This window comes from Microcaecilia unicolor, chromosome 3 (assembly GCF_901765095.1).
Source record: "Microcaecilia unicolor chromosome 3, aMicUni1.1, whole genome shotgun sequence".
NCBI classification, from domain to species: domain Eukaryota; kingdom Metazoa; phylum Chordata; class Amphibia; order Gymnophiona; family Siphonopidae; genus Microcaecilia; species Microcaecilia unicolor.
Window position 1 is genome coordinate 186517139 of NC_044033.1, and position 14803 is coordinate 186531941.

A 14803-nucleotide genomic window follows, 5' to 3' on the forward strand; every position below is an offset into this window, starting at 1 on the left:
ACATAGTATGATACATCGGAACTATAAACTCTACAAATTTGGCAATAAAGAGGGGAAACTGCCCTAGTCTAGACTTGGGGAGGCTCACAGGCAATAGTGACACTGAGGGACTCACTTGGGACTGTAACCAAGCAAAGTGATCGGATTGCAAATCTTTCCTAGCACATTTTAGTAGTCTATATTCCTTTGTTGGGGGACAAGATAGCCCCCGCTTAACGGAATTTCTTGAGCCCATAGGACTTCCTCAGTTGACCCCAGAAATGGTTCAAGCTTTCAATGAGCCTATTCAGGCAAAGGAGCTTCAAGAGGCCATTAAAACTTTGAAGATACACTCTACCCCTGGAGCAAATGGCTTTTCTGGGGCATTCTACAAAATTTTGCAGATTCCCCTCATAGGGCCTTAACTGGAGTATTTTCATATAGTGGTGGAATCGAGACATTTTCCTTTATATGCAAACACAGCACTCATTACTTTAATCCTGAAACCCCAAATACTGAAATATGAGGCCAATTCCTATCGCCTGATATCATTGCTAAATGTGGATATCAAGCTCCTGGCGAAAATCTTAGCTAACTGATTAGCACTGTATCTCCCTATTTTGCTTGGAGGCGAAAAGGCGGGATCTGTTCAAGGATGACAAGTAGTGCACAATGTATGGAAAATTATAGTGGCAATGGCCTATTGTCGGCAGCGTAATCTCCCCACGTTGGCCGTCAGTCTTGACATGGAGAAAGCCTTTGATACTGTTTCCTAGCCATATCTATTTGCTGTACTCGCCAAAATGGGCTTCTGTGGCTGGTTTTACGATGCCATAACCACTCTATATTCAGATCCGCATGCACAAACTTTGGTAAATGGGGACTGAATGACTTGCTTTCCTATTCAACATGGCATGCGACAAGGCTGTCCCCTAGCCCCCTTATTATTCATGCTTAGTATACAGACTCTGATTTGCCACATCGCTTCCGACCTGAGAATTCTGGGTGTAGGATTAAATGGGACAGAAGTGAAAACCTTAGCATTTGCTGATGACCTGTTCTTGTTATAGTTGGATCCCTCTAACTCGCTTGATCGGTTGCTACATCTATTACAGACCTATGGGCAATTTTCAGAATGAATCCTCTAAAGTTGAAGGCGATGCCGCTGAGTCCCTCAGTCGAAGAACAGTGGCAGGGGAACCTTCCCACTCTCATGGGAACTGCCATCATCTGAAATATTTGAGAGTTTATCTTCCTGCGGACCTCTCTGCTCTGTACCCTATTAATTTGTCTCCCTTGCTAGAAGACACCTGAAAACAAATTGCACATGTGGACCATATACCCCCTCTCATTGTGGGGCCGTAGTGACTTAACATGCTTTTGGCCCCGCATTGGCTCTCTGTTCTTCAACTCTTCCCCCTCTTTTTGGGAGTACGAGAAGAGCAACAATTACATTGCCTCCTGCAGTATTATCTGGGGGGAGGAGGGCGCACCCATGCTTGTCTACGGAAGTACTACAGAAACCTAAATTAGATGGGGGAATGGGCCTTCTTAACATCAGATACTTGATGACTGTGAGTGGTATGAGGCATATCTTTGATTGGTTATGGGGTACCAATTACTTTTCCAACCCTTCACTGTAGGGGAGGATGGTTCCTTAAGTACATATGAGTCATTTAATACATGGTACACGTCCTTTGCCAGCAGGAATTTACAAACAATGTCCTATTTATAGGGCTGGCAGAAAGACGTGGCATTGGATATGTTGCCACTTCCATTGTTCAGCTTCTGTGACCCCTTACATGACGATTTGTAATAATCCAGCTTTTCTCTCAGGTCAGGGTCCCTGGTATTTTTTCTCAGTGGGCAGTAAAGGGTATCAAATATATCTACCATGTCCTTATGGAGGAGGGCAAACAAGTCCTTTTCTGAGCTCCAGCAAGCCTATCAATTGCCCCCCTACACATTATTATGCATATCAACAATTACACCACTACTTTTCAACGCTGCAATGGACTGATTTGACAGAAGACTTCCAGGATACATTAGCGGAGGCACTCACCCTGGACATGCAACAGGAAGTACCATTAACCTTCCATCACCATTTCCTCCAAGACACAACGGATATTGATTACACTTCCCTGGCTAATCGTTGGACCAACGACATGCAGACTACATGCAGTTGCTTCTCAGATGCTGCAAGCCTATATAGTGAACTTACACAAACATGTGGATAATTTACATTGAGAAACTTTATACAAATTTGCACTGCAACTACGTGTGCCCCAGTAGGAGCAAAGAAGGGAGGGATGTCCGCGACAGAGGCCTGCTTGAAATGTGCAATGGGACAATGCCACCTTGGGTCACATATACTGGCACTGCCCTCAGGTGAAGAGATTCTGGCAAACTCTACTTGGAAGCCTTCAGCAGTGGTGGTCCTGTGATATTGATTTTCAGCCCCTACTACTTTTTGGCAAACATACCTTGAGCAATCCTGTCCCACGGGGGTTTTAGCGCTTTTTATGAACATCCTTATTATTTGGACTCAAAACCATTGGCTACAACTAGATCCTCCTGTGCTTCAGTGTTGGAGGGCCTATCTGATCGCACAGTTAAGAATGGAGCGTTAGGCCATTCGAGACTTAAACAGTGCTGCAGGACAGACCTTTATTGAAGCATGGGAACCTTTTTGGTTCACTCTTACACATCAAGCGTGTAGTAGACTTCTGAATTCTTAAGAGACTATGGAACTAGTCCTACAATGTTGTACAATTTAAACTAGTGGTTTGTCCATTTAGTTTATAACTGCATTTTGTTGTATTGAACTTAATCACTTCTGCATTGCACTGTATTCATATTCATTTTCTTTGTTGATAATAATAAAATGACAATGCAGGGTACATGAAAGACAGCAGAACTACAATAAATACAGGAAAGGGGGGAATGGGGAGGGAGTGCTTTTAGACTATGCAGTCATTCAGGCTCATTCTTCACGGTCACTGAATAGAAGGATATGGATTATAAACAAGGAATTAGGAGAGTGTGTATAGGAACGGAAAAGATTTAAACTATGCTTTAAATGTTTGAAGAGAAGTTTGGTGGTGAAGTGATTGTGGTAGTTTGTTCCAGTGTTCAGGACCTGAACAGAGAAAATTGCTTGTCTACTGTGCTCGTACATGATTTTGCAAAAAGACAGTATAACAAACAGATTTTGAGAAGATGACTGAAGAGGTCTCTGGTTAGCACATGGAATCAGTAGCCGGGATAAATAGGGCGGTTCACCAGATTGATGGGTCTTGTAGACCAGCATCAGAACTTTGCAAATAATATGGTGAGGCAATAGGAGTCAGTGGGCAGCTTTTAGAATAGGGGTAACATGGTCATATTTCTTTTTACTGGTTATTAAATTTTAACAGCGTTTTGGATTATCTGTGTCTGATATCAGTGGTTTTAAGACTCAGATATAATGAATTACAGTAGTCTAGTCTGCTAATCACACAAGAGTGTAAAAGAGTGTTAATTGCTGGTGGATTGATAAATGGACCAGTGAATCTGTCTAAGCCTATAAAAACAATTCTTAGTCACATAAGAGATCTGCTGACAAAATGAGAGCGATTCATCTAAAAAAAAACCCCCAAAACACCTAGGATTTTGGTACTTTGCACTTATGTAACAGGTGTAGAATTAAGGAGCATTGATGCATGAGGGTACCAAAGAGTTGGAGAAGAGGATACATTTTGATTTTTCAGGATTGAGAACACGTTAAATTTTGTTTTAACCAGTCGGTTATCTGTGCCAGATTACGATTCAGAGAGTGAATCTTTTGGATATCTGTTGGGTCGATATAATATAGAAGCTGTATGTCATCTGCATACACAAAAGCTGTGAATTCCAAGGACTGGGCAAGTGCAAGAAGTGGAGCCAGAAAATTATTAAATAGCATGGGTGAAAAAAATTGATCCTTGTGGGACTCCTGGGTGAAAGGCACAGATTTCTGGTCCTGATAATAAACTGTATATAAACAGTGGGAAAGAAAAGATTGAAACCAGTCAAGTGATTTGTTTCAAAGTCCTATTTGGTAGAGTCTGTCTAAGAGAAGACTGTGGTCAACCAAATCAAATGCTGCAGAGAGGCTGAGTGACAGTAGGATAGTTGATCTATTTTGGTCTAATTGACGATGAATGTGTGGTGATGCCAAGTAGAGTAGTTGCGGTGCTATGGTGTGATCTGAATCCTGTCTAGTTTGGATGAAGAGTATTTGTTTTAAAAAGGAAGTCTTAAAGTTGTGCCCAACAAGGAGCCCTAGGAAATTCTACATGGCAATCCTTGTGCTGAAGGAGGCAAGCCTCCAGAAGAAACTCCAAATTCATCTAGAGAAAATTTTGAACACTTCAGTACAAAGGAGGTAATCCCCAATTATTGAAGACATTGAACGAGTCAAGAGTGATCCGCTACATCCTTCATCTTTACTCCCAAGTCCTCAAGGGCTGCCAACAGGTCAGGTTTTCAGAAGATTCCTAGTAAAGATGATGGAGATTTGCATGCCTACTCCATCCATCGTACACAAATCTCTCTCATGTATATTTGAAGTATTCTGAAAACTTGACCTGTTGGCAGTACTTGAGGACTGGAAGTGAACCTTTAAGATAAGTGGCAGATGATAAATCCAATGAGACAAGGAGTACTAGTTTTTCCTATATCCAACATAAGCCTAATTTCACTCAACACATCTGTAAGTAGACTCTGTACTGTGCCCTGTACGGAATCCTGATTGTCCTAGATAAAAAAAATGGGATTATTGATAGTTTAAAAAACCCCCAAAGAATTAAATTCAACTTCTTTAAATGTGGAACCACCACCACAAGTTTCCAAGCCCCCAGAATGTGACCTTCTGCCATTAACACCCTGCAGTACATGTAACATCACAGAGTGAATCTTAGGACCCAGTTTCTTACTTAAGTGAGCAGACATACCCCAAATTCTATAAATGGAGCACAAAGGTAGGCAGACGAGGATAAGATCAGCTAAATTGGTGATAAGTATCAATAATTGGCCTTAACAAGAACTAATGGACAATAATTTGTAGTTACATATGTAACTTACACACCTATTCTACAATCCGAGCGCCTAATTTCTATGATGCACATCTCCAAAAGGGTGTGAGCATAGGAGGATGGGGCTGTCAGGGGCATGCCACACAATTATTTATTTATTTATTTAGATTTTGCTCACACCTTTTTCAGTAGTAGCTGAAGGAGAGTTACATTTAGGTACACTGGATATTTCCCTGTCCCTGGAGGGCTCACAATCTAAGCAGTGGAATTTGAACTGGACACCTCTGGATGTCAAGAGCAGTGCTCTAACCACTAGGCCAGTCCTCCACTCCAATTAAGCGTGTAAACGAAAGTATTCTACAACATCACGCCTAACTGCCAGTACTTAGGCGTAAGCTTTTACACCATCCTTGAGCAGGCATAAATGTTTGCAAATGCAGATTTACTAGAGTATGTATTCTGTATAGCAGCAGTTGAACACAGAACTGCCATGTGCCTTCCTGGCATCTAACTTTAGGCAACCTATAGACAATTACACCCGGGGGGGGGGGGGGGGGGGGATTCTATATATGGCATCTAAAAAATCAGCACAGAAAGCATTTCCACCTAAGCGTATTCTATAAGCAGCGCATAGATTTAGGGCGGTATAAAGAATAATTGACATTGATATTCACAACGTCGGCACAATACAAATGAAACACCTTAACAGGCACACATGAGCATATTCACATAACATAGATATAAGCACCACGTCTGCACTGTACAAATGGCACATCTGAATAGGCACGCATTAGAACAATCAAATTACATAGATATGATGCTCATAATGCCAGGACAATACAATAAAACCTCTTAATAGGTACTGAGGGGGCAAGTGAAGTTGAAAAATATAAATGGACAAGCTGGATAGGACAAAGCCACTGAAATAAATAGATGAGTGGCTAAACTGAAGACTAATTATTTGTACAGTTAAACAATCTGCACCTTAGTCCACAAAATCATATACGGCATTGTCCCAGGATACATGACAGACCTTATTGATCTACCAATAAGAAACAAAGTCAGACTATCAAGATTTTACTTAAACCTACATTACCCAAATAGCAAAGGACTGAAATACAAAAAAAAAAAAAACTTACGCATCTGGCTTCGCCTACATAAGCGCACAACTATGGAATGGCCTCCCAAAAGCCCTGAAAACAATCGACGACCACCAGAACTTCAGGAAATCACTAAAAACCATCCTCTTCAAAAAGGCCTACCCCAACGACCCCACATAAACCTCTTCACCCAGCAACACAGCATAACTTTGATCATACTGGACAACACGCAATCTTCATCCTTCCCGACCCTCCACATATACCTCATACGATCACATTTCAACCTTGTACTTGTTATCAACCGACTGGGCAAACGCCTTTGACGTTACTATGTAAGCCACATTGAGCCTGCAAATAGGTGGGAAAATGTGGGATATAAATGCAACAAATAAATAAATAAATACATATATGAGGAACAGGTCTAAGTTACAGAATGTGCAGGAAGCTAGTCCAGATGTAGAGTTGAGTGCATAGTCAGTCGCTACATGTACTGTATTAAAGTTAGAAGAAGACCCAGGCCTTCACCTGCTTCCTGAAGTAGCGTCAGTCTTGAGTTAGGTTGGCCAATCAAATGTGACCAAAATGAATAATGTATTAGAAGTGCGCAGAATTACTTTTTTTTGTGTGCCGAAGAAAATATACATACATTTCCAAACTGTGAACTTGTAGTAAGCCAGTATAAGTTACTAAATCCTAAATAAAAATAAAAGTGGGTAATGCGTTCAAGAAATCAAACAACAATAAATTATATATATTAGCTAAATATTCCTAAAAGTAAGACTTGAATGTGGACCACAGTAAAGGTAAAATTATGTATAATCATACATGATAATTTTCTTTCCATTAATCATAGCTGATCAATCCATAGACTGGTGGGTTGTGTCCATCTACCAGCAGGTGGAGATAGAGAGCAAACTTTTGCCTCCCTATATGTGGTCATGTGCTGCCGGAAACTCCTCAGTATGTCGATATCAAAGCTCCATCCGCAGGACTCAGCACTTAGAGAATTACACCCACGAAGGGACACTCTGCCCAGCTCACCACCGCCGAAACGGGGGAGGGGAATTAACCCAGCTCATCCCCACACAAGTGGGGGAGGGGAATCCGTCCAGCTCATCCCCGCGGAGCGGGGGAGGGACACCACACCCGCCGATGCGGGGGGATCTGGCTTATCCTGCAACCGCAACCGCGGGAGGAGCTGACTGACCCTAACACCGCCGAAGCGGGAGGGGTACAAAGCTGCCCTACAGCCGCACGAAGCGGGAGGGAGTGCCGGCAGAATTTATGTCTCAATCCAGCCCCGTAAAACGGAGGGGAGAGGAATGCAGCAGCTCACTGTAACACAAACTCGTCTCAACTCTTGAAGAATCCAAGTGAAAGAAGAACTTGAACACGAAGTCCTCCTGAAGTAACTGAAGGCTAAACTTGAACCTAAAATTCAACCAGAATATAAACAGTACAGATATCTGGGAGGGGCTATGGATTGATCAGCTATGATTAATGGAAAGAAAATTATCAGGTATGATTATACATAATTTTACCTTCCATATCATCAAGCTGATCAATCCATAGACTGGTGGGATGTACCGAAGCAGTACTCACCCAGGGCGGGACATAGAAATCCCTGACCTCAACACTGAAGCTCCAAACCGGGCCTCCGCCCGTGCAGCCACAGTCAAACGGTAATGCTTGGAGAATGTATGAGCCGAAGCCCACGCTGCCGCCTTGCATATCTCTTCCAAGGAGACGGATCCGGCCTCTGCCATCGAGGCCGCCTGAGCTCTCGTGGAGTGAGCCTTCAGCTGGATAGGCGGCACCTTCCCCGCGGCCACATAAGCCGCTGCAATGGCTTCCTTGACCCATCTTGCCACTGTAGGCTTAGCAGCCTGCAGACCCTTACGAGGACCTGCAAACAGGACAAACAGATGATCCGATTTCCGGAAATCATTGGTCACTTCCAAGTATCTGATGATGACTGGTCTCACATCCAGATATTCAAGAGCGGAGTACTCCTCTGGGTAGTCCTCCCTACGAAAGGAAGGGAGACAGAGCTGCTGATTCACATGGAAGCGAGAACCAATCTTGGGCAGGAAGGAAGGCACTGTGCGAATAGTCACTCCTGCCTCAGTGAACTGCAGAAAAGGCTCTCGACATGAGAGCGCCTGGAGCTCGGAAACTCTTCTGGCTGAAGTGATAGCCACCAAAAAGACTGCTTTCAACGTCAGGTCTTTCAGAGATGCCCTCGACAAGGGTTCCAAAGGCGGCTTCTGCAATGCTCTTAGCACCAGGTTGAGATTCCACGCAGGCACCACTGAGTGCAGAGGAGGGCGCAGGTGATTAACTCCCTTGAGAAAGCGCACCACATCTGGCTGCGAAGCCAGGGAAACACCCTTCAGGCGGCCCCTGAAGCAAGCCAGAGCCGCTACCTGGACTTTAAGGGAACTGAGCGACAGGCCTTTCTCCAGACCTTCTTGCAGGAACGCCAACACTGAAGAAATTGGAGCAGTGAAGGGAGAAAGTGAGCCTGCTTCACACCATGCTGCAAAGATACGCCAAACCCTGGCGTAAGCAGTAGAAGTAGAGCGCTTCCTCGCTCTCAGCATAGTGGCGATGACCTTGTCTGAGAAGCCCTTCTTCCTCAGACGCTGCCGCTCAATAGCCAGGCCGTAAGACCAAAGGGGGAGGGATCCTCCATCACCACGGGACCCTGATGTAACAGGCCCTGCTCCACTGACAGCCGCAGAGGATCATCGACTGAGAGCCTGAACAAGTCCGCATACCAGGGACGTCTGGGCCAATCCGGACCCACCAGGATTACCCTGCCGGAATGCTTTGCCACCCGGTCTAGCACCCTGCCCAACATGGGCCAGGGCGGGAACACATAGAGGAGCTCTTGTGACGGCCACTGTTGGAGAAGAGCATCTACTCCCAGGGATCGAGGGTCCCGTCCTCTGCTGAAAAAGCGCGGCACTTGGCCATTGGCCGATGACGCCATCAGATCTAGGCTCGGCTGGCCCCAGCGCTTCGTGATGTCCAAGAACGCCTGAGCAGATAGTTGCCACTCTCCGGGCTCCAAGGTATGGCGACTGAGAAAGTCCGCCTTGACATTCATGACTCCGGCAATGTGGGCCGCTGAAAGCTGCTCCAGGTTCGCTTCCGCCCACTGGCAAAGACTCATAGCCTCCTTGGCTAGAGGGGCGCTCTTGGTACCTCCCTGGCGGTTGATATAGGCCACAGCCGTGGCATTGTCCGACAGGACCCGTACAGGCTTCAACACCAGTACCGGGATGAACTCCAATAACACCAACCGAATGGCTCTGAGTTCCAGGAGGTTGATAGACCACTTGCCTCTGCAGGAGACTAGAGCCCCTGCGCTGTCCTTCCCAAGCAGTGGGCTCCCCAGCCCATCAAAGAGGCGTCTGTCGTGACGACAATCCACTCCGGGGTCACCAGAGGCAATCCTGCAGACAACTTGTCTGTCTGCGTCCACCAGCTCAGCGCCTTGCGCACTGCTGGGTCCACGGGAAGGCGCACAGCATAATCCTCCGACATCGGAGTCCAGCGCAGCAGCAGAGATAGCTGTAGTGGTCTCATATGAGCCCTGGCCCAGGGCACTACTTCCATCGTGGCCGTCATAGAGCCCAACAGCTGCACGTAGTCCCAAGCCCGAATAGGAGAGGCTACTAGGAACTAGTCCACCTGAGCCTGAAGCTTGACAATCCGATTGTCTGGCAGGAACACTCTGCCCACTTGGGTGTCGAATCGAACTCCCAGATACACCAGGGACTGAGTCGGACGCAGCTGGCTCTTCTTCCAGTTGATGATCCATCCCAGGGAGCTCAAAAGAGCAACTACCCGGTCCATAGCTTTGCCGCACTCTGCATAAGAGGGGGCTCGGATCAACCAGTCGTCCAGATAAGGATGGACTTGTACTCCTTCCTTTAGCAGGAAGGCCGCTATGACCCCCATTACTTTGGAAAAGGTCCGCGGAGCAGTAGCCAACCCGAAAGGGAGGGCTCTGAACTGGAAGTGTCGTCTCAGGACTGTAAAACGCAGAAAGCGTTGGAGAGGAGGCCAGATGGGAATATGCAGGTACGCTTCCTTGATGTCCAAGGAAGCCAAGAACTCTCCTGCCTTCACTGCCGCTATAACAGAGCGGAGAGTCTCCATGCGAAAGTGCCTCACTTTCCAGGCCCGATTGACCCCTTTGAGGTCGAGGATAGGCCGGACAGAACCTCCTTTCTTTGGAACCACAAAGTAAATGGAGTAACGTCCCTTGCCAATCTGATTTTTTGGCACCGGAATGACCGCACCCAGGCGGATCAGGTTGTCCAAGGTCTGCTGCACTACCACAGCTTGACCGGAGACTTGCAGGGAGAGAGTACAAACCCGTCTCTTAAGGGTTGGCAGAACTCTAGCTTGTAGCCGTCTCTAATGACTTCCAGCACCCACGCGTGTGAAGTTATAGTGGTCCACTCGCCCAGAAACGAGGACAGCCGTCCTCCAATCTGCACTGGGGCGTGGACCAAGGCCCCGTCATTGGGTACGAGACCCTGGGGGAGGACCGGAGGGAGCACCTCCGGGACGGCGGTCTCTGCGAAAGGAATGCTGCTTGGGGGAGAAATTCCTCTTGAAGGAAGAGGGGGCAGAGGAACCCGACTTGCCCGGGCGGTACCGATGGGCTTCCTGCAACCGTCCTCTGGAGGTATCGGGACGAGTACTAACCCGAGCCCTGACCTCTGGTAATTTCTTGCCCTTAGACGTGCCGAGATCGGTCACGATTTTGTCCAGCTCGACCCCAAAGAGCAGCTTGCCTTTAAAAGGCAATTTAGCCAGGCGGGATTTAGAGGCGTGGTCAGCAGACCAATGTTTCAGCCAAAGCCACCGCCGCGCAGAGACTGTCTGAGCCATGCCTTTAGCTGAGGCTCTCCAGACATCATACAGCAAGTCTGCCAAATAGGCTAAGCCCGATTCCAGGGCCGGCCAATCAGCCCTCAAGGAATGATCCGAGGGGGAAGCCCGCTGCACCATAGTCCTGGCACGCCCTGGCCACATAGGAGCCGCAAACTGAGGCCTGCAAACTTAAAGCAGCTGCCTCAAAGGACGACCTTAAGGCCGCCTCCAATCTTCTGTCTTGGGCGTCCTTTAGGGCCGTGCCACCTTCCACCGGCAACGCCGTTTTCTTAGTCACCGCAGTGATTAAAGAATCCACGGTAGGCCACAGATAGGCCTCACGTTCACTCACAGCCAAAGGATAGAGGCGGGACATAGCCCTAGCCACTTTAAGGCTCGTTTCCGGGACATCCCATTGAGCCGCAATTAAGGTGTGCATGGCATCATGCACGTGGAAGGTTCTAGGCGGGCACTTCGTCCCCAGCATAATGGCAGAGCCAACAGGGGCTGAGGGAGAGACGTCCTCCGGAGAGGAAATCTTCAAAGTGTCCATGGCCTGTAACAACAGGTTGGGCAAATCCTCTGGGCTAAAAAGCCGCGCTGCAGAGGGGTCATCCGCTCCATCCGAGCGGGGATCTATCTCCTCCAAGGAATCCGCAAAGGATCGTTGGGAGACCTCAGACACGCTGCCCTCATCTACATCGGAGGAGACAAAAGTCCTGCAAGGCCTGGAAATCAACCCGAGGGCGTTTACCTCTGGGAACCTCAACCTCTTATCAGAAGAGGGAGCAGGGGCAGCGTTTTGCATGAGGAAAGCCTGATGCAGCAGCAAAACAAACTCGGGGGAGAAACCCCCCAGACTGTGCACTTCCGCAGCCTGGGCAACAGCCCTAGACGCACTCTCAACCGGCGCTCGCAATAGCGGGGGAGAGACATGCTGCGCATCCAAAATGGCGTCCGGCGCGAAACTCCGTGAAGGAGCCGCGCGGGAAGAACGGCGCTTAACTTTAGCCGCTTTTGTGCCGTCGCCCAAATTAAGGGCGTTCATGGCATTAATGTCTCCAACCTCAAGGGCGGCCCCGAAGAAGCCGTCCGAGCCGCGTGGCCGGCCAAGATGGCGGAGGCGAGGAGCGGGGGATGGGCGTTTATGGCGGGAAAAAACCGCCACGCCGGAGGAACGACCGGGACATTCATCGGTCACTAAACTATCACCCATCAAGGGTGAATCTGGTTGTAAAACCCCCGCATCCCCTCTAGAAGCGCTCCAGCGATCCGGGGAGCGACCCTTTGCGCCCTCGCCCTCCGACGCCATTGCCACGAGGAGAAGAATCGGGGAACCCCCTGCCCGCTATAAAAAGGTAAAATTACCTGCTTGCCGCTCCGAGCTGTAACGAACTGGTGTCCCAGTGAGTAGCTGCAATGAACGTTTAAAGAAACGTCGAATTAAACGCCTTTAAAGACGTTTAAAAAATATATATTTTTTTTTTTTAAACGGAGCCAGCGGGAGGGGGGAGAAAAGGAGGGACCTGGCACCACCAGGTTTGCACTTGCTCAAAAGAGCCCTCAACCCCAGGCCTCAACAAAACCTAAGGATTAGGCTTGGAGGCCTAGCCAGAGCTGCTGCTGTGTGTGACCACCACCTGCTGAGATAGAGAACATACTGAGGAGTTTCCGGCAGCACATGACCACATATAGGGAGGCAAAAGTTTGCTCTCTATCTCCACCTGCTGGTAGATGGACACAACCCACCAGTCTATGGATTGATCAGCTTGATGATATGGAATAAGGGCTTTGACACCAAGGTGGCTATTTTAGAAGCTCGATTACTGTTTTGGATGTCTGAAAAACGGTATAAAAGACAGACGTCCAACTTCAACTGCAGAAGAAGGGTTGTCTACATCCAAAACAATGGATATCTGTATTTAGACCTGGTACTTGGCAGATCCAAGTTACAGAAAGGTGCTCCAATTGAGCAGCTCTGCACTGGAGGGAGTAAGGAAAGTTACAGTAGAAATGTACAAAAACTACACTGGGATTCAAACCTGTGACCATCTTATAATATGGATGTCTCTGCTGTCACACAGTGACAAATAACTGAGTTTGATTCCCACTTCAGGCACAGGCAGCTCCTTGTGACTCTGGGCAAGTCACTTAACCCTCCATTACCCCAGGTACAAATATGTATCTGTATACAATATGTAAGCCGCATTGAGTCTGCCATGAGTGGGAAAGCGCGGGGTACAAATGTAACAAAAAAATTAAATTAAAATCTATGTCCCTTGTTTTGCTGGATTTTTTAGTTTGTACAGTGGGTGTTCATGCTGGAGATAGCCAGCACTTGGATGTCCATTTCTCATGTATTTTAGAGCAGGTTATCCTATTCTAAAATACATGAGATATGGATGTCCACATTCTGAAGTTGGACATCCATTTCTAAATGTCTGCTCCATTACTCTGATGTCCAATTGAAAATGTTCAGGCATTTGAACCTCAGATTATATTTGTTCTAAAATATATTAAACCCGTTAGCACCTGTTTACATTTTTAAGTTAGTTCAATAACATCTGCATAAATAACTTACCTTGTTCTTGTTTGAAGAGAATACTGTACTGAAATAAAAGAGAAAATAAACGTCATGTCACGAATATTACCATGTCCAATCAATCCTAACCAAACCATGCCCAGGTGGATAGTTACCTGTGTACTCATGTCTCACATTCGGATTTCATATAAACACTAATTATCTGTTCAAAAAACAACATTAGATATTATATTCAACAATGTTAAAAAAAATGTCAACGTACACACTGCATTACTGCAAAAAAAAAAAAAAAAAAACTAAAAACTTTTTTTTCACAATTATCAACATCTCCTGGTCTCCATGGCCCTGCACTGCCAGACAGCCGCCAGAAATACAAGTCACACGCATTAATAGACTATCCTCATACAACAAATACTCTTCACTCGCGATCGGGCGACCTGTCTCGTTCCATCCCTTCTTCCCCGTCCAGCTGCGTGTCTCCTCCCCCTCCGCGATCCGGCACCCCTCCCTCTCTCAAACTCCTTCCCCCATCCTACCTTCAAACTCAAGCATGAGATCAGACACCCACCAGCCGATTTCCTGCTCCGATCTCCGGCACCGGGGCCCCAGTGGCTCCACCCCCTCTGACACAATTTCCCTCCCTCGGTCGCGTTCTAGTTACGCCTTTCAGGGACACAGGAAAGCGTCAGAGGGGGCGGGATGCTAGGGGAGAAGGGATAGGAGGACCAAGGAGGTTTAATCTAACAGGAGTGGAAGTGAGCCTATCTAGGCCACTGTAAGCAAGGAAGCCAATTAGGACAATCTAAATTTCCCCTTCCCAACGCAGCCGTCATCCTCGTTCACTCAAAACAAAGCAAACAAACCTATGAGCTGCTGCATACACATTTTTTTTTTTTACATTTTTTATTGTTGGTCCATCTGTAACAAGTCTAAAGCTGTTTCAATTGGATAGGCAGTGCCTTAAAATGTGGAGGACAAAAGTTTTTTTGGTTTTTTTTTTTTTACTTATTGGACAACTTTTTAATTTATTTGAAAGGGTTACCATATGGCTCCAGAAAAAGGAGGACGGATTGAGCCAGCCGGGTTTTACTTCCACCCGGCTGGCTCAATCCGTCCTCCTTTTTCTGGAGCCATATGGTAACCCTAGACATACATATCATGAAATAACAATTGAATATCACTAAAACAGCTTAAAAATTATTGTAGCTGGTAGAGAGGTGTGGTAGCAGTGTTAG

At 46.8% G+C, this 14803-nt stretch overlaps 1 protein-coding gene across 3 annotated transcripts in view; it reads right to left on the bottom strand.

Moving 5' to 3' along the window:
* WDR61 (WD repeat domain 61) overlaps positions 1-14197 on the bottom strand; it is a 29110-nt gene extending 14913 nt beyond the window's left edge. Inside the window, exons 1-3 of one of the 3 annotated variants that reach the window (XM_030196784.1) lie at positions 14137-14197; positions 13724-13770; positions 13608-13635 (exon numbers count right to left, since the gene is read on the bottom strand). In XM_030196784.1, the coding sequence (XP_030052644.1) occupies positions 13608-13635; positions 13724-13735 (40 nt within the window). In that variant the 5' untranslated portion in view covers positions 13736-13770; positions 14137-14197. Of the gene's footprint in view, positions 1-13607; positions 13636-13723; positions 13771-14104 lie in introns of all 3 variants that reach the window. The other 2 variants (XM_030196785.1, XM_030196783.1) reach the window with 2 other exon arrangements.
* Positions 14198-14803: the final 606 nt, after the last annotated feature.